The sequence below is a fragment of the Strix aluco genome, chromosome 10 (genome assembly GCF_031877795.1).
Source record: "Strix aluco isolate bStrAlu1 chromosome 10, bStrAlu1.hap1, whole genome shotgun sequence".
Classification (NCBI taxonomy): domain Eukaryota; kingdom Metazoa; phylum Chordata; class Aves; order Strigiformes; family Strigidae; genus Strix; species Strix aluco.
This window is the reverse complement of record NC_133940.1, coordinates 20,289,761-20,315,059: the sequence shown is the minus strand read 5'-3', so window position 1 is coordinate 20,315,059 and position 25,299 is coordinate 20,289,761. Positions and strand designations below refer to the sequence as shown.

The following is a 25,299-nucleotide window of genomic DNA, read 5'->3' as shown; positions in this document are numbered from 1 at the left end:
GTTGGGAATACAAGCCAGGAATTAATAACCCCTGTATAAAAGTTCCTGGAACACTTTGTGGTCAAAGCGGAGGAAACAGTTATCCGTTGCGATTACTGGTCAGTTACCAGCACTGTAAGTAGCACAGTGCAGCAGCATGGATGAAGGTGGATGTGGGATTATGTCTTTTCCTTGAAGAGGCAGAGGATGAGCAAGAAGCACAGAGTTCCTGCTGCTGGTCTTTCCCCTTTCTCTCCTCTGCCCTGTACCCAGCCATATGCATTGCTCTCTTCCTCTCCTTTGGTCCTCCCCTCTTTGTTGAAGGCATCTTGGCCCACCTTGGTTGTTCTTGTCCCTGGTCCTTTGCTAACCTGAAGGTGTCCCAGGGCTGGGGGCAGAGTGTGGGTACTGCAGGGGGACAGATCTACTCCAGAGCACACGTCTTTTCATGACCTCTGGGCAGGAAGAACTACAGGAGCCTTAATTCAGGACTGTTAATTCAGTTTGTTCAGTATCTCCTTGGGTGTCTTCCAAGCAGTAGAGTTCAGAAATTGTTTTTAAAAAAAATAATAAAATTGCCCCAGTGAGAACAATAACTGGCTAACAATGGCTGGCTTGCTGCTCTTACTGCACTCTGCTCAGCCCCTTGTGTGCTCTTGAGCAGCCTGGGGGCTGCTCTGGTGGTGTGCCCTGTTTCTGTTGTCCTCCTCCCAGCTGCAGGATGGAGGGCTTCGGGGATAGCCCCTGCCCCTTGAACTGGGATGGCTGCCACATCCCTATGGCAGTTCTGTGCTGCATAGGGAGGTATTACCTTATCTGCTTGGAGGTCCCTTTTGCAGCCAGAAGGGTATTAAAGACCTCTTTGTATGATGCTGCTGGGGCTGCCATTTGATCCATGAGCTCTTTGTGGAGAGATGAGGAAGAGATTCCTGCTGAGGCAAGTTTCCAGCATTTCCCTTAGCAGCTTATTAACCCTGGGTTTTCTTCAGTGTGTAGGTGATAAAATAACCCTAGCATCCCTCCTGCAAGACTGCAAACATTTATTTTTAAGTGCAATAGATCTGCAGTTGCCATTGCAGTGTTCATTTCGCCATCCTGTTCAGAAAGTCCTGACAATGATGCCGTTGAAGCAAACTGGGTGAATGATGCCTCAGACCTGTGGCAACACAGGAGCCAGACTTTTCTTCCTCCTTTTTTTGCCAGAGCATAAAAGACATGCTGCCTTTTTATTCCCCATGGCAGTGTCTCCTGTGTTGCTTCTGAATTGAGCCCTGGGGAGAAGTGCAGAAACAGCAAGGGACAGGGAAGGGCTTAAAGGTGGGGTGGTCTTGGGCATGGGTCAAGTGGACATTTCCCCTACCAGTGAGGGAGAGGAAGGGTGTGGAGGGGAGAAAGATGCAACTGGGAAGCCTCAAGCAGATCTTCCTGCGTGAGGCAGGAGGGATGATTTCTGCCCTTTCCTGCGCTGAAGTTGGCAGCTGCAGATGCCCTACGATCGATGTGGTGGCTGCCTGGGTTAGGAATTGGGCTTTGAGTTTAACGGGCTGATGTCCCTCTGGAGAAGAGATCAAGGATATATCTGAGACCTGGCTTTGCCCCAGGCGACTGTCCCGACTTGCACTTTGTGGTGGTGTTTTGCAACCTTTCACACTAGGGGATTTTTATTATTATCAGGCAGCCAGGATTCTTGCAAAATGCTATTAGTTGTTTTAATGCTGTTTTATTAGTTAATAAATCGGTTTAGCTGTAATTTTTATCTGTAATACTTTGGCATGGGGATGCCTGGGGAGGAAAAGGAAGAATCCAGAAATCACGTGAAAGCTTTTAATAAACCATCAGCCCTTCCTGCAGTGCAGCCCTGTGGGAATTAACTGCTCTGTACAGCAGTGCGTGCTCCCTCAGCCTTTCGGGGGTGGCATTGCTTTGCCCTCAGTTCCAGAAGCTGGACAAATCCTTTAAAAATAATGGGCTCTAGCATGTCACTAAACCCTTGTATGGCCCTGGGCTGGGGTAAGCTCCTTCCTTGTCCAGGCAGATGGTGGCTGGAGCTCCTGAGCATGCTGGGCTGAGATGCCTCGTGTCGCTGTGGTGCACGCTGGTGCGCGCGTGCTTAGTTCCTGTGCCTCTCGGCAGAGCTTTAACAACCAGCTGCAGCAAGTTTGCAAGCAGGGGAGCCTAAGCCAGCGTGCTCTGCATGCAGGGTGCACCCCAAAACCTGAGAAAGAGCTGTCTTCCCCAGCACACGCTTTGCACCGCGCCGTTTGATGAATGGGGAGTTGGCACGGCTGTGGCACTTGCTGTATATCTCTGCTGCGTTCACGGGATACGTTTTGCCATTTTCCAGGGAAAGCTTTTATTCGAGGCTGACTTTTTTTTTTTTTCTGAAGGGGGAGAAATTAATTACCACCCTTGTTTCCGTTGCTGCCCTGCAGATCAGAAATAACCAGGAACTTCTAAATGTTCAAATGGCTTTCAAAAACAATATTTCTAAATGTCAAGTTAATGTGCTCTGGGAACAATGCGATTCAAGGACCTGGTATGAACATCAAATTGCATCTGCTGCCACAAGGCCTTGTGGGATTCTCTGAGGCAAACACAGTGGGGAGACTTAGAGTTTATTTCAATTTTTTTCAATCTTTCTTCTAAAAGCAAAGTTTTATTTTTCTCATGCTTGTCCTCGACACAAATGCAGACCAAACCTGTCTGAGATGGCAGATTAAAAATAAAACCCTCATGAATGAGAAATGTAGCTTGCATTTTTTATGATGGAGGAAAAAGTAAACCTGTTTTAAAATGTGCATATTTTTAAAATAGTAAATGACTAAGTAGGTGGGATGTAGGTATCAATAAATATTTATTCCAAAGAAGTAATCACTCAACAGAATTGGAAATTGTCTCATCCTTTTAGGCAATTAAAAATAGGTGTTTGTTTTTCAGAGTGGAAGTAACATTTTCCAGTTGCTTTTGGAACGTGGCCACTGTCAAATGAAAAGTTTCGCTGCTGAATGGTATTTTTTTCAGAGTAATTGCACTAAAAGGACACGCTGATTTATAGGATGGATTGTAATGATCTTGAAATGAAGGGGAGGAAAAAACCCCTCACATTAGCCCAAATGCTATGTATGTTATAGTGAAATTGTTCTCTGAAAAAGAAGTTGGAAATGGGGTCTCTAATCTCTAGGTGGGCTGATGGTGAGCACCAAGGCTGGGTCACAGCTGCCCAAGGTAGAGAATTCAGGAACTTGGCTGATCCCTGTGTTTCTGGGCTGTCAGTGCACTGAGTGGTCCCCCATCCCTCTCTGGGGATCCTGTCCAAGTCCCCCAGATGCCCCAGGGCTGGTCACCTCAGGGCTCCGTGGCCAGAAGTTGGTCCTGTCTTCCTGCAGTGGTCAGCGCTGTGTGCAAGCTCACAGTGCCCAAAAGACTGCACCAGTTAGAGAGGGGCAGTTAATTTTATGTGAAAAATCAGCAGGAGTCATTTGATTTCCTTCCCACTTACCTCTTTAAAAATGTGTCTTCTTGTTAACTGTGTGCATGTGCACACACCTTGGTTAAATGGTGCTTTTACAGCAGCTGCTCTAAATGCATTTTAAAGAGATCAGGAATGCATACACATCAAGGTCATATAAATTAATAATTATCTAAGTGCTTTTGCCCTTTTCCGCCTCCAGAAAAGAAGTGAGGAGGGAGAAAACTTTAAACTGTGTTTTTTTTGTTTTTAATCTCCCAAACTAGATTTCAGGGATGATCTCAGGCACTGTCGTTTCAACTTCATCCTTGGGCCAATTTGTACTTTGTCACCCGTTTCACTGTCACGTTGCCTGTACTTGAGCTAGCGCGTGAATTTTCATTTCCAGATGTGTTTGGGTTTGTAATTCATACGGTGCAGACAGATTAATCATGACCCATGCAGAACTTGTAATTATCAAAACTTGGAGTACAGAAGAGGTATAAATCATGACAGCCCTGGTTTCCAGCTGCCAATTAAGAACAGGAATTTAAGCTGCCTAAGCGTGGAGGGTTTAGGCTGGGAAGTTTCTGTTCCTGTGTCTCACAGAAGAGTTAATGAAGAAAGGGCTTGCTCATAACTTCTCGTTAAGCAATGACTGGATTTATGAAATGTTGGCACTACTGGAGTAATTAGGAGTTTTCTATTATTGATGGGCTGGACCCTCAAAGAGAGAGGCAGTATCTCAAAGAGCCCAAATCCTGAAGCCCATCCCGGCGCTTCATGCAGCGGCTGGGAGCGTGCCTGAGCCGCATGGTGCCCGTCCAGGCACCGCAGTGTGCTGGGAAGAGGAGCACGTCATCGGATGGGCTTCTCTTGCTGCCAGGCTAAACACAGGGTCCCGTAGGTGACGTGGGGTCAGGCTGGTTGGCGCAGAGTGGGGAGCAGGATCTAACCAAGTGCATACCTGCGCTCCCTCCTCCTGGGTCACCTCCGATGATGATGCCTGGGGGTAGGTGTGTTGTTTGCGGAGGGGTGAGGAGGTGACACCACACACCGTCATCTCTGCCCCCCGGGCCATCGGGGAAGAAACATTAAACCTGAAGAGAAGAGCTAGGAGAAGTACTCAAATGCTATTTGCTGCTTTTCTTGCCCCATCCTTTTATTTGCATCAGTGATGTTTCGGTGGTACCCAGCACACCAGGGACCCTGTGCCAGCACTGGGCACCGCTGAAGCTGCAGCCACGGAGAAAATATCAGTAACCACGACTGTTGCTGACTTTGTTAGTGCGAAACCAGAGTCCCTCACCTCGTAGCAGTGGAGTTGGTCTTGCATGCTCTCTGGGGAGCCTCAGCTTGCAGGCATCAAGAGCTGGCAAGGCAGCGTGGTAGTGGACGGAGCTGGGCAGCCCTGGGTTCTCCATCATGATTCCCAGGGACGGTGGGGATGTTAGGCAACCTTGTAAGCCTGTTGTAATTTTGAAGCGTTTTGATAATGTTCCCCTCAGCTTTAATGTTACATATCCCTGCGTATGTACCTCAGTAATTGAAAGGGATATCGGGCAAATTTGATCTGTCTGGCTTTGACTTATGCTGTCCTTATCTTGGCCTTCGTGTCATTAAGAAAAAAATTGGTATTGATCTGAGACTATACCACTACATTGTGCTGCAATTTTTCTTCCTTGCTAGTAGAATATAAATCGATAAAAGGCAGCTGCTTGCGACGCGGGCCAGATACGGTGCTGTCATTTATATATTGTAAATCCAATGATAGCTGATCAAATCAGTGCGTCTACTGTTCCAAACCTGACATGATTGAATTGTCAATAAAAAAGATTTTACAGTAAGGAAAGGACTGCTGGCAGTGTAAATGCCTGGAAGCCTCACTAAGTTTGATACAAAATAAAGCAATAAGCTAGGCTGTTATTATGTAATTCCAACAACCAAAATATTTGGATAGTTGTGTTCTCAAATGGAACTGTATGGGGGGAAACCTTTCATTGAAACTTGTTTGAAAAATAATTATTCTGAGACTAAGGAATATGGATGGCTTCTGAAATGAAGATAGCTTATATATTGGTAAGAACTAATAGAAATAGTGTAGGACTTGTCTGAACTAAAGATGTGCAGTTTCATGTGTTAGGAGGAAGGTTATTAGTGTTTCTGTTTGCTCGGAAACAAATGGTGCAGGAAGGAGTGTGATTGATAGGTTGCTAAGAAGAGGCTGGCTCTGCTCTTGTGTAGAGTCTCTATGAACATGAAACCAAAATATGGTGCACGTTTTTTCCTGGACTGCAAAGAAGGCTGTTTTATGACAAACCTGTTTGTGAGCCTTTTCTTGGAAATTAGGCTGGGAGGTGCTGCAGCTGGCACAAGGTGGTGCCGAGCTGTGTAAGTGCTGGTGGAGTTTGCTGCCATAACTTCCCAGAGTTGAATCACTTTCTACTACCCAAAGACCTCACTGGACCATGCCTCTGCCCGGCTGGAGGAGAAGTGCCAGCAGGCAGAGAGGCTGGTGTGTCATCTGCTGCCCTGCATCCCCTGGCAAAGCATGCTGAAGCGGAGCTGGAGGGCAAGAGGACTCTGGCAAGCATGTGGAAATACACAGTGAAAGCCAGAAAAAATGTACCTTGCCAAGCTCCAGAAAGACCCTGCACATTCAGAGCATACGAAACTCTTGGACTCAGCCTGACGTAACGTTTTGTTATGATGCATTTGGTGAAATGTAGTGAGGTCAGGTGAGGCTTTGAGATGATCCTACAAGGTCTTGACTGGATCCTGAATGTATCTGTATGATGGTCACCTATGGGAATGGGTCTGCATCCAGCAATGTACTATTTTAAATTTGTTTATTCTCTTTGAATACATTTTCTAAAACTAAATTACCAGTAATAGGAGAATGTAGTGAGTTTTCTTTCCCATACAGATGAGCTTAGACCAAATGCTTCATGGTGCCAAAGGTTTCCTATGTTAACAATGGAGACACTACTTAGCTGTTCCAGAGAGATGCTGCTGGTGGTGGTGGTACGTGCGTGGGAAACATGGTCTCTCTGCAGCTTTCACAAGGGATGCATTGGGTGGGCAGGGGCGTCAGGGGAGAGAGGGTGGGTGCCGGCTAGCCAGAGGGCGAGGGCAGCTCTGCATCCTGTGGAGCTCCTTAGAGACTTTCCCCAGATTCGGCTGAAGGAAACCGCAACCTCTGTCCTGCATTTCTGCTCCTCTTTTTCCCTGCTCAGTTGTTACTCTTGGACCTTGCTGATAGCTGGTAGCTTTTTAAGGGTGCGCTAACTCAATCACTTGTGATTGACCATGCTCTTAATCTCTTTATTGTGTTGCACCAATTTAGCTAAATCCTAAATCCATTAGGTGCTCTCAGATTGCTTTACAAGTGTCCAGAGGAGGTGTTAGCAATAAATCCAGCCTAATTCTCTCTGCAGACAGGGTTTTAAAATTTCAGGCCTGGGCTGGAAGAAGAGTGGAGTGTTGCAGGAGTGGGTTGAGAAGCAGTTTAGCATATGCTTGTTTGCTTTTTTCCTACCGTCTAGTTGATGTTACTGTTTAGTCCACTTTCTCCATGGAGAGAAAACCTTTGAGAGCAGATGCATGTGCTAAGAAACCAACTGTGGGGACTCCCAGCCCCCTTTCACGAAAAAACGTTGAGGAATGGAAGTGATGCTCTGTTTGTTTACATGGTTTAAAAAAAGCACCAGAAATTAAATAAACTTGTAAATACTTTCAGTCTTTGCCATCCACCCTCTTTTATCCAGCATAAGCACAAAGAAAAGCCTCGGATTAAGTTCTTTGGTGAAACAAGTCTTTCCCTGGCTGGTGGTGGCAATCAGAGGTGTCTGGCAGAGGACGGTGCTGTAGGAGCCACCACGGCAGGGCTTGTTCCACCGGGCTGTGAGGGGGACGCCGGTGCCGGTGGGGATGTGCTCCCCATCCAGGCTGAGACTGCTTTGTGGGTGGCTTGGGGTGGCTGCTGTAGATCACCTCCACATGCAGCTGGGGCATTGTGTGGCTGATCATTTAAGCCAAACACTTTTGGCTTTGTGTTGGCATTGAAGGAGGAGTGTGTGCAGTCAAATCCAAGCCTAAGTACCTTTAGAAATTACAGCCTTCTATGGTGAATGTCACTGACCCCTCTCTTCATGAGATCAATTATTTTGATTTTTGATATATGAAAGTTAATTGCGATGATATATATTCCGTGTGAGGCCTTGGTGCACTCTGCTTACGGCTGCAGCTACGCCTCCCTGCTCAGGGTGTTTGCACAGGAATGACAAAGTAGCGTAACAGCTTGGTGGTGTTGGAATAACTGCACGCACACATGAGGGATTTTCAGCTTTAACTTCAGATTTGACAGCAGAAAATGTGAAGTAGCAGAGCTCAGAGAGGAGCCCTTAATGTTTCCTGTAATTCCTTTTTTTTTTCCCCTCTTTTTTTTTTTTCTGCTGCGTGCAGGCTAGTGTACTGGCATTGCTAAATGCAAACCTGCCACTTGCTAACTCTCCTTTTTTCCCTGACTGGTTTGCATCACTTTCATGCTGCTTAGGCCAGCAGAAACACTTTGTTTAGGACAGGAATTGTAGGTAATAATTCATTCAGGAGCAAAGGAAATTAGCTTTTTCTCCTTAATTTTCCTTTCCTAGCTCTGGAGGCAAACACTGAAATTTAGCTGTTCTGGGGAATGCCATCCACATCCAGATTCGGGGAGGGTGGGCAGCTCCAGCCCTCATGGGGGGTGTCGGGGCTGCGCCCTCCTGACTCCGGTGCTGCTCAGCCTGCGGGGAAAACGCTTCCGAATTTCCAGTGCTGCATCTGGGAGGAATCATTTGTGGTTTGGGGCAGTTTGACATCACATCTTGTGCTTACACGCTGCTTGTTAGATCCAGGGGATAAATTGCATGTCAACTTGGGTAATGGGGAAGAGTAAGACCCCCATATTTTAAAACTGGTTGGTTTTGTTAATTTGTAAAGGTAAAGGCTGGGGCTTCCCCTTATCAGGGTACAATTACCCTGATATTCTGGAAAAAAAAGAAAAAAAAATGCTGAGGTTTTTGTGGCACTTCCCCATATCTTAAGCTAGTAAGTCTGTGGGAGACTTTGGTAAATTTTTGTTTTAGTGGGAAGGTAAAGATTAGGATGAAACATGAGTGTCTTCATAGGAAAGATGAATTTGCAAAATGTTTTGCTGTCTCATTTGAGTGGAAGCGTGTGGTTTTCAGTTCCCATAACCTTGGAGAGCATTATGAAATCGTGATTAAAGCACTAAGAACAATGTGATCGGCATTAAAATTGGTAAGTGTTTGAAAAATGATACATTGTGAGGTTTTCTTTAATTTGCTTTTCTTGTCTTCCAGCACTACAGGTCACATTTTCAAGCTTTTTCCCACAGCAGCGAGGGCTGGTTTGTTTTGGTTTCTAACTGTAAACTGAGGTCTTTATGTAATCTGCTCTGTCCAAAGCTGGGGCTTCGGGAAAACAACAGATTGTGCAAGACGTGAGAGCAATTCCAGTGGTTGGGAATACTCCAATTTGAATCCTGACTGTATTTATGTACCTGAGATGACATGGTATAAAAACATTCACTGTGCAAAGAGCAAGCTTTCTCATTAAAGAGCTGTTTAATAGGTATCTCTAGTTGAGCTTTCGGGGGAGAAAAATAGTCTATCTGCTGTATATACAGATTGGGCAGTCATTTAGACAGTACTTGACGAAATCAGAACACAGCAGTTGCTCTGGGCAGTGGAGTTGTAGATGATACTTCTTGCTTTCTGTATTGTTACCCATTTGTTTTCAGTTGCAGTCTATTTACCTGGATGGTTAATTCATTCATGTGCAATTAAAAAAAACTAATGCAGACTTCATGGAGACGGCACATAAAACACAGAGGCTTAGTAGGGTATTAGAGATTCATCTGGGTGCCTGAAATACAGAGGATCTTTGATTTGGCTTGTGTCTAAGTGGTCTTTGTTTAACTGATAGCTGCTAACTTTGTTTAACCGATAACACATGTTGTGCTGTTACTGGTCTTGACCTTTTTCCAGTTAAACTGGCTTAAAATGAAAGTGTTTATGGGGACATTCTGCAGCCCTGGCGTCCATGGGCCCTTTGTCTGGGCTAAGGGGAGGTTTGCTGTCTGGGGGGAGCCAGCAGAGCGCTGCATGTTTGCAAATTTTAATGGCTCTTGCTCCAGACGGCTTTTAACATACTCCCTGCACAGCCACCCTGGGCAGGAACTGCTTTTTCCATCGCCAGTTTTGGTTTTGTCATTGTGGTTTTATTGCACTTTAGATTTCTTGGGCATATAAAATGCCATCAAATTGGTAACAGAAAGAGGAGGGAGGTTTGCAGCGCAACCTCGGGCTTAGCAATAGCAGAGCAGGCTGCTGCGTGCAAGGGAAAAATGAAAGGAGTGCTTTGTGCTCGACTTTGTATGCTTTAGAGAAAGGCTGGGTCCGTGTCTGTGTGGAGCCGCTTTGAGCTGCTGCTTGTGGAAGTCAGGAGGAGCTTTTCCAGAGTTTGTCACAGTGAATGGACTGCATCTGAGGAGAAGTGTCAGCAACAGAGCGCGTCTGTCCCGTCTGCTCGTTGGCATCATTTTCCTTCTGCCTTCGACTCAACCTCCGTAAGCCTGCTGCAACTGCCATGCTGAGCAGCCCCTCTCTGTGCTGGTGATGCTGTTGGTTTTGCTCACTTGCTTTCCCTGTGTGCCCTGAAGATGAAGAGAGTCCAATGAAGTGTTTTTTAATGGAACAGCACATGGGGAGGGTGGCCACGGGGCTTCAATGTGGCTGTGGTTGAGTGTATTTTCCAGGAAGGCTCTTGTGGGTGCAGGGATGTCATAGAGCATCTTTGCTCTTCTGCTGGCCCCAGCTCTTCCCGGGCCTGCAAAGGTGTCTCTGTTAGCCCATGGACAGAGCATGCGGGTTTCACTAGAGAGGGCTCAGGGCATCTGTAGATGAAGGGGCACAGACTGCCCATCAGCTGGAGCAAAACTGCCCTGGTGCTTTGCCCTTTATGTCCTGGCTCAGCAGGAGGCTGTTCTGGGACACCTTCGGGAAGGCACCTTCCAAGGTCCTTGGGTCTTGTATGAAAAGCTGAAAACTTTAAGAAGAGTGAGGATGTGTAGAAGAATGCTATTTACCTCAAACAGGAAAATGTACTTTGGTATAAAAATGGGATACTGCCTGCAAAGAGGATGCTTGCCCCTCCGCATTCATGTTGAGAGCCAAATTTTTTCCTAGTGCCAGTCACAGGCATACAAGTGTCCCCTTCTCTCTTTCCAAGGCTCTTCTCCATGCCGCGGTGTTACATGCTGCTCGGCTATAACTCGGGTGAGAGAGGTCTGAACCCAGATCTGAGCCTTCTACTACCATGTAGGTCAGATCAAAATAGTGAAGTTGTGTGGGCTTCCAGAGACACAGTGGGGATGTGGGTATAACTCTGGGCTGCCAGCATTTAATTTCTTTCCTTTTTCTTTCCATCTCTTTCATGTTGCTTGTGTGGGAGGCTGTGCAGCGGCTGAGCTGTGGTGGATGCTGACAGTCCATGAGCTCTCCTTTGCCGATGCCTTCAGAGGACAAACAGCAAATGATCAATTCAGATAGCAGAAAACGGGCTGGCTCTTCTTTCCATCTCTAGAGGCTGTAAAAGCTCCCATTACTCTGTTATCAAGAAGGATCCATCTCTGACGTGCCTGAGCCAGTCAGTGAAGTGCAGACCTCACAGGAAATGAATTTTTGATTCTTGACAAGAAGTCAACAAAGAATAGCTTTTCAAGGGAAAATATTCTTTCTGGCAGGAACATTGGTGGGCTTGTGGTAGGGAAGGTGGTTGTCTTTGGACCAGAAATCTCTGTATTTGAACCTGAACTCTTTCCCCCCTGATTTTTCTTTATGGATATAAAAAAAATCAGGTGTTGATTCCCAAAGCAACCAAGTAATTGTACATACATTCTTGTAACCTCTCAAATATGTCAGTGCTTCCACTGCACGAGGAGACTGTGGAAGGGAGGAGAAGCAATGTGAAGGTTTAGAAAAAGGCGATGCCTTTTCTTATTCGGCAGAGTATCTCTGTAGAGGGAAGCATGCAAGCACTTACTAAAGACTCAGTAACACATTAAATACCTGGATTGGGGCCTTTTTAGACAGGCCATGGTGCAGTACGTCTTTGGAATGACCCTCATGGGCTATGCCCTCCCTGTCCGGCAATAAACTAATTCTCAGGACTAATGGTAAAATTCTGCAAGGCATGAATTCCCAACTTAAATAGATTTACAGTAAGTTAATAGATTTTCAAGCATATCTCTTGCAACCTATTTGTGGTAGCATCATTTTAACATGCACAGTAATTGAAAAAATTGTCAGGTGATGGGATTTATAATCCTCTCTGACCTGTGTTTTTTCATGCCTAGGAAAGGCTCCATAATAAACATAATGTTTGCAGTTAGGAAGTACCTTGTGTGGAAGTATTCAGGCAGGAGGTGTCTTTGGGTGGTAACTTTTCTTTGGAAAAAAGGATTCTGGAATTACGAGAAGCTAATACTTAGCAAATGCCACCAAGAAGGTCACATACTTACGTGCTGAGAGTTGCAAAATAGATGAGTCAGAACATTGTAATGATGAAGATGAATCTTCATCTTTGTGAGATAATATATTCTTTGTTGGTTTCCACATGCAGCCTTTGAAATACATGGTCTTTATTTTGAGAGGATCATACTGAAAGTATCCTTTGGAGAAAGTGTTTATTTTTTTCCAAGCATATTTGTCCTTGCTCTTTTTGTTATCATTATTTATAAATCAAAAGTTATATTGATCTGGAGATTATGCGTTAAACCATGTCTGAGCAGTGGTTGCTCTATTACTGAGAAAAGCAGCTGCCATAAAACTTTTGGTAAATTTATCGATCGATACTCTCAGTGTTTCTCTTTAGAAAAAGAACAAGCTGAATTTTAATTTACTGGGAATGTGGCTGAACACATGGCCCCCCTGTTCAGCAAGGGATTTAAGCCTGCAAGGAACTTTCGAGAGATGAATAGTGCCATTACTTTGCAGAGGATTATTCATGTTCTTGAAGGAAAGCCCGTCTGGAGCGGGCAGTAGAGCCTTGAATCGATTTCTGGCAGCAGTGGTTGTGAGCCTTGCTCTTGAAAGCCAAATCATCATCTTGTGTTCCTGTTACAACAGCTGCCTTGCTCTTACTGGGAGGGGGGGGGTGGGGGGTGGAGTAAGGAGACAATAAAATATCGTTCTTTTAAAATGAGTGTTAATCAAAACGGGGCTTTGAGCCAGGGCAAGCAGGATGCAGGAACCACGTGGGATGCTGGGTATGGCCCAGCCACGGGCTCAACTGGTGCCACCAAGATGTGATGTCTCGCCTTCAGCTTCTTCCCCAGACAAGGACCTGACCATGCATGAACTTAAACTAAACCAACCAACCAACCAAAGAAAACCCACAAAACCCCCCAACAACCAAACAAAAACCCCAACCAACCAAAACTCCCCACCAAACAAAAAAAAAAACCCAACAAAGCCCCCAAAAGGCCAAACAAATAACACTCCCCCAAACAAATGAAGAAAACCCACAAAAAAACCCAACCAAAAAACCGCACCAAACCAACCTCCCCCACAAACAAACTACCAACCAACCCCAATACCCCAAACCCCTCAGCAAAACAGTGGTTTTGGCAGCTCTGCTCAAGATACCACAGAGAAAGGAAGGAAGGAAAGAAGTGAGTCCAGTTTTGGGGAAGCACTGAGTCTGGAAACTGGGACCATGGGTAGGTCCTTCTTTTTTTTTTTTTTTTACGGGTGGAGACGGTGCCTGGTGTTTGTGTGTCTGGGATGTTGTGAGCCCTGTTGTAGTGGTGCTGGTGTGATGTCCTATGTGTCCCTGTTGTGTCTTGGACAGGATGGGGATTTGGGTACCCTGCTCTGTGTTCAGTAAGATGCTGCTAAAATATTCTGCGTGCGCTCAGTGAGTTGGATGCTGCCAGGGAGCACCGGAGGGGCTGGTTGCACTGTGCTACTGAGATGGTCTCATTTCCATGTTGGAAACCCCTGTCCGTCTCTGAGGTACCTTGAGACAATCAGCTTAAAAATCACTAAATTGCTTTTGAGAGCCTGGGCCCTGTTCTATGTCTTGGAAACAGCTGCTCCTTAGGGGAAGAGAGTCACACTGATGTTGGTTGCTGTATGTTACTGAGCAAATGCCTTTCCCAAGTTCTGCCAGCAAGGGTAGGCTGCTGAAATCAGAAATAAAGGGGCTGGAGTGACTTAAAAATGGTCAGCCAGGTGCCCTTAAATAAGTGCACGTCCTTCGTGTTACTATAGGGATCAAGAACTGATCTTTTGCCATTTGCTTTTCATCAGACAGTTGAGATAACTTTAAAGAGAATTTGGCCAGGGGAGATTATAAAGGAAGGAATTTGCTGCTTAAATAAATAGTCTGCTCTCCATTGTTGGAGACTTAACAGGCTGATAAAAGCCCGCTGGAATGAAAGGGAGCCTGGAAAACCTGTCTCAGATCTGCCTTGCTCTAAAGTTACTGAGACCAATGCACTTCGAAAGACTATTTTTAGAATTTTTGAATACAAACTCAACTTGACCTAGTGGCTTGCTGTATCTTCATTTGTTCTGATGAATAAAGGAATTGCTAGGCATATGCTTTTTTCAGAAATTGCTTATAACTTTTAGTTTCAAATAAATGGAGGAACTACACAAATGTGTGTCCTGGTCTTTAGAAATGCTTGGCTTGTAAATTTGGGGGGGAGTGTATGGAATCACTTGCCCTCCACTTGAAATGTGGCTCATCATTCATCTTGAGACATGCAGCTTTTTCAATATCTTTATAACCCCATTGAGAGGATGTTGGAGCCTCCAATCAGTAAAATATGACTGGGGGGGTGACCAAGTGCTGGTTTCCTTGTGTCTCCTCTCTTTTTTGGAAATGCACTTTGTGTTTAAAAATAAAAACAAAACAACCCCAGATGTGGCTTTGCAGTGGTAAAATGTCTGAGTCTGTAATATCTCTGCCCAGGGCAGAGGTGTCCCTTTCCTGGAGTTCTTGAAGCTATTCTTGCTGCGCTGGGCTGTGCTCCCTGGCTGAGCAGCTGGCTCAGAATCAGTTGTAGATGGAGACAGTCATCTCTGCAGAAAATTGGGGAGAGGTAAGAGGCACTAGAAGCAAAGAGTGTAAATATTTGGGATGAAAAAAATGGTGAAGGTGAAAGTTCCCCAGTGATGTGACATTAGTTCTGGGCATGTTATTGATATAATTATAACATAACAAAAGCCTGGTGGTGCTGTTTTCAGTGATTTATTTTCTGTTCTGTGGGATTGGTTTAATTAACTTTTTCCCTTTAGAGGGAAAGAGGAAAATATGAAATATTTACAGTGTACGTATTTCTGCGTGTGGCTGAAAGCAAACTCCTCGCTGGCTGACTCTGAGCTCTGCCAGCTCAGCACTCCCTGCTGCCTTCCCACGAGGCTGGGTTTGGTGAGACCGCTCTGACCCCAGTGGTCTCTGCCCTGTGGAGCAGCAGTTTGTTTCCTGCTCTCTCTATTGTGAACTTCCAGCCATCTCAGAGAGCTCTGCACGAGGATAAAACCACCATTTCCTTTGCAGTAAATCACTTCTACAGGAGCAGCGTTCACCCCACACAAAGGGTGGGTGCAGAATCTGATGCTCTTCAAGCCAAAGGCTTCCCTCTGTCCTCGGTCACTCCTGCATCTGGGCTCTGCCATGCCTCTTCCCAGTGGTCCTGCTGCACGATGCATCCCTAAACTGGTGCCTGGTGATGGAGAGGAGCCTGGACTCAAACTCCAACCCTTATGTGGGTTTCAGCACTGGGATGGGGCCATGGGGTGCATGGGAAAAGGTTTATCTTTCTTTGGTCTGACAGGTTACCAGCACAACAGCTACTTTTTTGCTGCAGAAGCCACTTGCATTATCTCTGTTTCTGCTCTTCCTACTTGTGCTCCCAGAACTTGGTTTGAGCCTGCTTCTCCAGGCCTTTATTCCTCCCATTCCCCTTGGTTTTGATAAAGAATCATGTTCATCCACCACTCGTGCCAGCCCTGACTGTTTGCATTTTTAACTTTGTCTTTATTAAATTTTCAGGAATCTCTTAAGTATTCACACATCTGTCATGGCACAAAGCAGAATATTTCTTGGTGCTCAGGAAAACAAATTATACTATAGATGTGCAACCCATATTGAATGAAAAACGCCACAGCCACGTGTTCAGGCATGAAGCCCCAGAAAAGATTTTACTGCAGAGTCATTCCTGAGAGGTGTTTGTGAATTTTTTTTTTTTTTTTTTTAAATTTCACTTAACAGTTTAGGTTTCCTGCATTGAAGTGGGTACTCCCGAGGGTCTCCACGGATCTCTCAAGGCATTCTGGTGCTCCTTGAAAGAAAAGCTGCTTTCCTGTGGTCTTCTCCAGCATCCCTAACCATGGCTTTTGCTGTTGTGAGACACGGATGCCTGCATGGGGTATGGAGCACTGCACTTCCAGGCGGGGGCTGGTTGGAAGTGGGGAGCTGCAGGCACCAGCATTTCTTGTCTCCTTGCTTCTGGAGTTGCAGCAGCCTGCATAGGTGGGCTCTGCTATCTGCATTAACAAAGTTTTTTGTGCGCAGGATATAAATAATAAATGGATGAACCACAGTGTGACTAATTGCCTAACAGTCGGACTGTTACCTAGAATATAATAGGAGCGTGTTTTCAGGGCGTTTTGAGTGGGTCTAATGAGATGCTAGCATACAGTATTTTTATTGGAAACTTCAGGGAGTGCATTTTAAAATGCCAGGGTGCTAAATAAGCTGAACAATTAAAAATAAATGGCTCTGGAGCTTGGCATTTTGATAGGCACAGGTAATTAGGAGAAGATGCTTTTCTGACAAGAGCCATAATGATTTGGCTTTGGCTGATGAGCAGCACTGGCTTTGGAAACTTTTAACTTGGCTCCAGCAGGAGCAAGGGTGGTGGGCATGGAGCTGAAAGGAGCCCCCTCTCATTTAAAGATTGGACTCAGACCTTTCCTCTCTTGGTCTGGTGGTGGTGGAGCAAAGGTAGAGAGTACAAACCTTGATGGCTTAAAATTTAGAAGACAGAATAACTGAATTGTTACAATTTTTATTACTAATGCTTTGAAGCTAATCTCATAATCTTGGGGAGTTTGAGGCCATAATTTTTATGGTGACAATATTGTAAAAGTAATCCAAAAGGCTGTGTCATAGTTGAAAAAGCATTTCCTAAGCTCTAAACCCAAATGTGTTCAGAGAAACAAACCCTGTAAGAGCAGCAGTGGCACCATCTGATGGGTTTTGTAATGCCACAGACAAAAGTAATTATGCTGCTTAGAAGAGCTTTTGTCTCCAGATAATGTTGTTAAAAACTTGCAGTGTAGTGTAAATCATAACGGAACAAATCTGGAGTCTGCTCTTATTGCTGCTAGGGGAAAATCTCTTGGATTTTGTTTCCTTTCTGCTCAATATATTGCAAACCTCTTCCAAGTTTGTAAATAAATATTACCTGCTGTTTGAAAAATGACTTGTGGTTCATCTCACCAGTAGTGCCTGTGGCAGCCAGGCCGTTATTGCAAACAGTTGTTTCTCTCTTGGTGAGCTCTTTTGTGTGTCTTTCAGGAATACAGGCTGTTGCAATGAGTCTGAAGTTGTCTGATTCATTGGAGATATTAAAGAAGTATTTCCTTCTTCAGAGCTCACTCACATGTGGATGCCTATGCCTTCTTTTGCTGCTTCCTAGCAGTACCGCAGCAGTTACCGTGTCAGAAAATACTGTGGTGAGCTTACAAAAACCAAAACTTTTAGCATTTCCTTGATGAATATTTGAATTCCTATATGTGAACATTGGTGGGTTTTTGAGGGGCTGAGAATTTTTGGGTTTTAGGTGTATGGGACTTTTAAAGGTTTGGAAACCTGAAGGGGATGTGTTGGAACCAGATTAATTGAGGAATTTTCCACCACCCTGCCTGGAGACCCATGCTTTTGCCTCAGGATGGAAACAATTGCTGTGAGGGACTCCAGTGCCTGGTTCTCTCCCTGATGTGATTTGTGTCCTGAGGAGTGAAGGGGGAGGGATTTGCATCAATAGATCATTTCACAGGCAGTAAATGAGGTTTTACCATCGGCAGGGAAGTGCCAGAGAGCAGGAAGAGCTGGGGCAGCTCAGCAGGTGAAATCTGGGCAGGCCAGGGGCTCTCTGGCTCCTGTGGTTATTGATGCGCCTTGCACAGAGTTTGGTGCCAGGTCCTGTGAGTAGGGATGGTGTGGGGAGCAAACACAGGGGTCTGGTGAGCAAACCCAAAGAGCCATCAGAGCCTGAAAGAGGGACTTCAGCAAATCCACAGAGCTTCAGGAACTGGTTCGCTTGCTGCCCTGGAGCACTTGCATCCATAGATGAGATTTATCAGAGGAGAAGGGGCACGTTCACACTTAAAAGGCATTTAAGGTGCATTTTGGTATATAGAGCTGGTGAGATTTGAAAATGGTCCCACGTGCAGGACTGGGAAGTGCTCCATGCAACACTGCAGCCTGCAGCCCAGAGCGCTTCCAAGCATCAGCATCCCAGGAAAGGTGCAGTGAACCACAAAATGCATCATCACCTGCAGAGAGAGAAATTCAGCTGGATGCCAGTGATCCATATTGATCTCAAGGGAGGTTTGTGCTGCACGGAAATCAGTTTCTTGTTTGTTTTACAGTTTGGGGTAGTTTGTGAGGATTCTCCACTCTGCCACAAAGTCCTGAAGCCTTTATGGGGAGGTAGCAACGTGATGGTGACACAGCGACCTTGTCTAGGATTACTTGCCTGGCTGTCTCCCAAAAAATAAAACCGAGCCTTGTCTTCGCTAGCTCTTGGTAGTGGAATAACAAACCATGTTGTAGTTCCTCCACATCTTTATGTGCCCAAGATAAGGCTTTTAATGTGGGTAGATGATTGCCCAGCTTTTCAGAAGGTGCAAATGAGAGGTGGGAACTCAGCTCCTGATGGGCAGTGGCAGCTGCTGTGGCAGGAGCTTCCCTGCTCAGAGAGTGCTTTACGGTTGTATGGTTTGTGTGCCCAGATGTCAAGAAACAGTAAAATCAAGGTTGTAGGTGCAGTTTTAACCCCTTGGTGTTCACGGGTCACACAATCCTACACCTCCACCTCACTTTGCTCCCTTACGAGGTGCACCATGGAAGATGGGCTGCTGATGCAGCAAGTTTGGGCTGTGTAGCTCCCTCGTCTTTGGTGTGCCTTTGCCAAAGAGGACTTGGTTGGTGTGCCGTGTGATGCACGGAGAAGGGCAGCTGTCCATGTGGGAAGCTTGTGTCCGCAGCAAAACAAGAGCCGGCACAGTAGTGGAGGGGCAAGCACCACCCATGGCATGTCGTGGTGGATCCTGCTTTCCCCTCTGCCCTGCTGCGTGCCAGCTCACACCTTCTCCCCGTGGCTGTGGTGGTGTGGGGAGGTGGCTGCCGTGGTGCTGTTTTTTGGTGAACTGGCATGGCGGGGCAGAGGGAGGACAGACCTCGCTGTTACTGGCAGCAGCACCTTTCCAAACCCCTTCTGTAGCTTGAGTTGAGCTCAGACTTGGGGGGGCTGGGCGCTGTCTCTGTAGCTGCCCTGGCTGTGCAGTTGCTGTCAGATTTTGGCTCTTGCCTCTCCGGGGGGATGCCGTGCGGGAATGGCTCGCTGGGGTCACTCGCACCAACTCCTTGTGGTTCAGGCGACTGCATCACATAATCTCTTAAATAAACCCATCAAGTCCCAGACTCGGTTGGAGCCTCCTGCAGCCCGGGGGAGCCGGCAGGTTAATCCGGAGCTCCTCCGGCCCCGACATCGGCCCCTTTGAAGTAGCCGCAGCTCAGGAGCGAATGCGCCTTCTCAGGAAAGCTGGCATTTTTACTAAGCAGCAGACTCTTATTATCTGAACTGAGAACACAGTGATTTCCTCCTTCTGCCACTAATCCCCACTCAGGGCACTGTTACGCTCTTTTACAATTTATTTTCTTTTCTCTAATTGCCAGTTTGCAGTGGCTGTGCTGCTCTCCCTGGGCTGTGTTCTGGGGAGCTTTTGCACTTTGAAAGCAGCTTAGTCCTTCCCTCCTGGCTGCTGGAACTGGGCAGCAATTCCTCTCCAGGTGCTTCAGCGAGAGTCCTGCTGGAAAAATAAGTAATAGCCCATGCTTTTCAACTGATGCCTGATAACTGTGGTCTAGAGTAGAGGTTCAGCTGTTTCATGCATCCCTTGGGACCCCTGGTAAACTGCCGCTGACAGAGGTAGTCAAGAGATGTACAGTACCAGTGCACCAGGTACGATGCTTTACTGGTGATGGTGCTCTGGCTCTCATCCTGCATATGGTCCCTTTGTTTCACCTGGGCACAGTATAGTTCTTCCCATCCATCCTGGGGTACAGCACCATGGTGCTGTGGGGTGTTAAATTGCTCCCAGGTTTTGTCACTGTTCTGACTGAAATGACTTTGGAGTACAATTTGTGCATGTGTTCAGCTCCTCCAGGTACCTGTGGATGAAATGTGCTTAAGAGCTGCCCAGGCAGGACTGACTTTTTGGTGTGGTGGCCCTCAGCAGCTCAGGCTGTCATCTCCCTGAGTCAGACTCATGGATCAGGGCTCTTTAAATTTTAGTGCATGCCAAAGTGGCATTTTTTTCTTTTTTTTTTTCTTCCCCTACTAATTACATAAAATATTTTAAAAGCAAGTAATAACCACGTGGCATGGTCCAGTTCTGCTGACCCTGCATAGCTACAGCTATGGGGATTGTAAAATGTGAACTCTGCTGTGTGGTACCTTTGCCTATTGGAAGTTGGGTGCAAGTCTGATGCTATGATTTATCAGTGCTGTTAAGGTATTTATCTGCAAATCGTCTGGGCCTGCAAACTGACCGCCTTAAATTGTGGCGTTTGAAAATATCCTTGAAATAATTAAAAAAAAAATAGAAGAAAGAAAAGATTCAGTTGTCCTTCAGCAATAGGAGTTTCAATAATGTCATGTTATGAGCAGGGCAGATTTTACCAACAGCAAATCCAGGCTGTGGGGTTTTATGGGGGATCAGAAGCTTGTGTCGCTTCTGTAATGCGGTGTCCCCTCTGTTTCCCTGAGAAGCTCACTTGTTGGGAGCACAGGGGACTGACCCACAAAATTTCCTCCTCTTTGAAGTGCTAAGAGTCTGGCTGTGGGTCACTTCTGCTGCTGGCAGCTGGGGCTTTAATATTCTTGCAGCCAGCCCTTTGCGAGGAATATTTCAGAATAAGCAACTGCTATGGGAGTTGGGTGTGAGAGATTTTGGATGTGTAAGACTCTTTTTTTACAAAGTTTTATTATTTCTTGCATCTATTAATAGGGCAGCAGGAGGCTCCATATGCTTTTATAGTCCCTGTTGCGCTCTCTAATGGATATATGCAAAAGCTCCAAGGCGCATAAAATAGACACTCTTAGCCAGTTATTATGATAAAAATTATGTGCATGTCATGACCTTTAAAGCAGTGGGACTGTGTGTGCATGCTCTTCTGATACGCCACTGTTCTCGGTTCCTTTCTGAAGCATTTCTCGCCATAGGAGGTTTGCATAGGAGCTTGGAATATTTTTCTAATCAGCGGAGAGTCCCTTGGCTCTGATAACTTGCAAAGCACAGAGGAGCGTGAAGAGGGAAGAGGGATGACTTTTTCTAAGGGAACTAACAGAGAAGAGGTTAAAGGCGAATGGTGAGGCACAGCATGAAAATCCTGGCACCGTCTGCACTGCTGTCAAAAAAACACTGGTCCAAAAAGTTCTTTGTGCTCTTTGAAGCAAAAGCTATTCTGGTGCTCTTGAGGATAAAGAAGGAAAAAAAGTTTCATAATCCATGTGCCCTATTTAAAGAGACTTTTTTTGTTTTAAAACTTTTAATAACAGTGCAACCAGAATTTGCTCTGCTTGCATAGCCTGCATGTTTACCCTGCTCTGTCAGACATGCTGTTTGCCTGGAGAGCTTTGGAATACTCTGTATGGGTATGAGGAGCGAGATGCCTGCTGTCGTGGCGAGGGAGGCATGAAAAGAGGGGCTCTGCATCCTTGCATTGCTGCGTCCCTCAGTCTGTGGTGTTAGGAAGGATTGCTGTCATTTGGGAACGCACATGGTTGCTCTGGGCTTGCTGGGGCAGTCCTGGTGAGGGTGTTGGGAGCTGTGGGCAAAATCATAGAATTATAGAATGGTTTGGGGTGGAAGGGACCTTAAAGATCACCTAGTTCCAACCCCCCTGCCATGGGCAGGGACACCTTCCACTAGCCCAGGTTGCCCAAAGCCCCGTCCAACCTGGCCTTGAACACTGCCAGGGAGGGGGCAGCCACAGCTTCTCTGGGCAACCTGTGCCAGTGTCTCACCACCCTCACAGGGAAGAATTTCCTCCTTACATATAATCTAAATCTACCCTCTTTCAGTTTAAAACCATTACCCTTCATCCTATCCCTATGTTCCCTGATAAAGAGTCCCTCCCCAGCTTTCCTGTAGACTCCGTTGAAGTACTGAAGGTCTTCCTGGAGCCTTCTCTTCTCCAGGCTGAACAACCCCAACTCTCTCAGCCTGTCCTCATACGGGAGGTGCTCCAGCCCCCCAGTCATCTTCATGGCCCCTTCTGGACCCACTCGAGCAGGTCCATGTCCTTATGTTGGGGGCCCCAGAGCTGGACCCAGCACTGCAGGGGGGTCTCACAAGAGCAGAGTAGAGGGGGAGAATCCCCTCCCTTGACCTGCTGGCCACACTGCTCTTGATGCAGCCCAGGATCCGGTTGGCTTTCTGGTCTGCGAGTGCACATTGCTGGCTCATAGTCAGTTTTCCATCCACTAATACCCCCAAGTCCTGCTCTGAGGGCTGCTCTCAGTCCACTCATCACCCAGCCTGTATTTGTGCTTGGGATTGCCCCGACCCATGTGCAGGACCTTGCACTTGGCTTTGTTGAACTTCATGAGGTTTTCAGGGGCCCACCTCTCCAGCCTGTCCAGGTCCCTCTGGATGGCACATCCCTTCCCTCCAGCGTGTCAACCACACACACAGCATGGTGCTGTTGGCAAACTTGCTGAGGGTGCACTTGATCCCACTGTCCATGTCGCTGATGAAGATGTTAAACAGCGCCGGTCCCAACACCGACCACTGAGGAACAGCACTCGTCACTGCTCTCCACTTGGACATCGAGCCATGACTGCAGCTCTTTGAGTGCCATCCAGCCAATTCCTTATCCACTGAGTGGTCCATCTATCAAATCTGTGTCTCTCCAATTTAGAGATAAGGGTATCATGCGGGACAGTGTCAGATGCTTTGCACGAGTGCTTCAGTGGCATGCTTGGGAAATGTGCAAGCACCAGATGGGATGGAGACACTGTTTGCAAAGGTATTTTGGTAATTTCTGCTTCGATCACTGCTTACACCATAGCTTTCTGCGTGCTGGTATGCGGGACAGCAAACGGCATTGGGTCCCTGTCCTGCCAGGCATGCCTGCGTAGGGTGTAGCTGGGAAGAAAGAGTTGGAAGTCCTGGAGATGTGATGGTCTCAGAAGCTCTTGAGTAACATGAGAGGTTATGCAGGGCGAGCAGCAAGGCCTGACATTGCTTGTGATAGCGTTGATATTGAACCCCCGTGGAGATGTGTCAGGCCATGCTCAGCTGCATCCCAGCCTTGACAAATGGGAAAAATAACACTTATGGCTTTAAAAATTAAACGCTCCCTTTAATTATTGAACATGAATAATTTTCATGCAAATTGAGCCTGGATGTGTGTTTCCAGAGTGACACAGTTGAGAGCGGTTACATCGCAGGATGTCAGTGACCTGTGAACTGAGAGGCTGTTCATTATTTTTAGCATTTTATGGATAGTACCCTGGAGGGTGGGACACAGGCTGGTAGAGAGAGTTGGCTGAAGAAGAAGACTTTAGTTTGCCCTGGTGGCCTCCCCTTCTAATGCTTTAGCTTGCAAACTGGGGTGTGTGTAACTATGTTGTCTTTACACACCTGAGTATGGATATTTTGGAAGCTTCCTGGTGAGGGAGGGCTGTAGTTAAGGGGATAACCGTGCAGTGACTGTGCTGCTGGAGGCTCTCCTGCTTGCTGCGTGGAGGAGGTGTGGGCAGAAAGTCCTCAAAGCTTTGAAAGTGGAGAGGAGAAAATGCACCCTGTTTTTTCCTAGCAAATTGATGGTCTCCATGTAAAACTTGAGCTTCATGGGACAGTTTGTCACAACTCGATGTGTGTGAGTGGTCCTGGCTGGGCACCCACAGATGGACACTGCGTTGGCAGCTCTCAGCATCGCTTTGGACCACGGAGCAGCTCATGTCCAGCACAGATGAAACGTTGGATCTGCAGCAGAATTGAACCTGATGCATTCAGTAAAGCTACAGCACTTCAGGGGCTTTTCAAAGGGCTTTGAGGACACTTAGTGCAGGGCGGGTGCTGGGGGTCAAGTCCGAATATCCTCTGTGATTAAGCTCCTATAAATATTTTCCTTTTCATAATGGAATGTCAGCATTTACTGTTTCCTGATTTTAAACACTGTACAGTTTGTCAAACATTTATCTCTGTCTTAAATTAAGTCTCGAGATAGAATTTCTGTTAATTTCAAATCAATATGAAAGGGGGAGAGAAAGAAATTGCAGTCTAGCCCTTTTCTTGAATCAATATTTTCTTTAAAAGCTGAGATGTTAACTAGATCATAGTTTTTTGCCATTTTGAAATGTAGCTTATGTTTAAAGAATATATGCATTTCCCCTGAAAATTGCTGATGCTGGTAAGTTTTGCAGCAGGCACAGCTGCCAGCAGGCATTTGACCCAAAGTGGGCAGGATGGGACCAGCCTTTGCAGCAGTAATGCGGAATAACGTTAGCCTCCCCATTTCTGAGCTCATGTCTCTTAATAACTTTTTTTGGTTCTGTTTTGCAGAAGCCTTTGAAATTGTAGTACGGCATGCAAGAAACTTCACCAACAGCATGTTTAGGACCCACTACCAGAGCATGGGGCCCAGAGCTCTTAAGTTTGTTGGAGAACTTTTTACTGATGTCTCGCTGTACATACTGGGCTCTGACATCAGTGTTAATGACATGATAAATGAATTTTTTGACAGTTTATTCCCTTTGGTTTACTCACACTTGATTAATCCCGGCTTCCCTGATCCCTCCGTGGAAATGACTGAATGCCTGCGGGCAGCCAGGAGAGACCTCAAAGTCTTTGGTAACTACCCGAAGATGATGATGACACAGGTGTCCAAGTCGCTGCAGGCCACGCGAGTCTTTCTGCAGGCGCTCAACCTGGGGATCGAGGTGATAAACACTACTGACCACTTAAAATTCAGCAAGGACTGTGGACGAGCGCTGCTAAAGATGTGGTACTGCTCGCACTGTCAGGGGCTCCTCCTGGCCAAGCCCTGTGCTGGCTACTGCGGCATGGTGATGCAAGGATGCTTGGCAGGCGTCGTAGAGATTGATAGCCACTGGCGAGAGTACCTCGGGTCTCTGGAGGGGCTGACCAAAGGCATGCACGGCATCTATGACATGGAGCATGTCCTCCTGAACCTCTTCTCCTTGGTGCGGGATGCAATCGTCTATGTGCAGAAGAACGAAGGAAAGCTCTCGACAACCGTGAGTAGTTTTCTGTGGTTCCCCGAGCTGTCTGCCACGGCAGGGCTCAGTTGTGTTCCACGAGCTCTACATGTTGAAACCAACCTACCCCTTTTCTCCAGCCAACAAACGCCAAATGCTCCAATTACTAGCTTCTCTCTCTTTTCCCCCACCCTGCCAATTCTCTGACTTTTTTAAAAAACTTGGTAGCATTTGAAACTGTTGTTTGTGGGGCCTGGACTTCAGTTAAGGCCTTTGC

At 46.4% G+C, this 25,299-nt stretch overlaps 1 protein-coding gene across 1 annotated transcript in view; it reads left to right on the top strand.

The window, feature by feature from the left end:
* GPC3 (glypican 3) overlaps positions 1-25,299 on the top strand; it is a 153,497-nt gene that overhangs the window by 45,648 nt on the left and 82,550 nt on the right. The window contains exon 3 of the mRNA XM_074834700.1: positions 24,367-25,061. Coding sequence (XP_074690801.1) covers positions 24,367-25,061 — 695 coding nt within the window. The remainder of the gene's footprint in view (positions 1-24,366; positions 25,062-25,299) is intronic.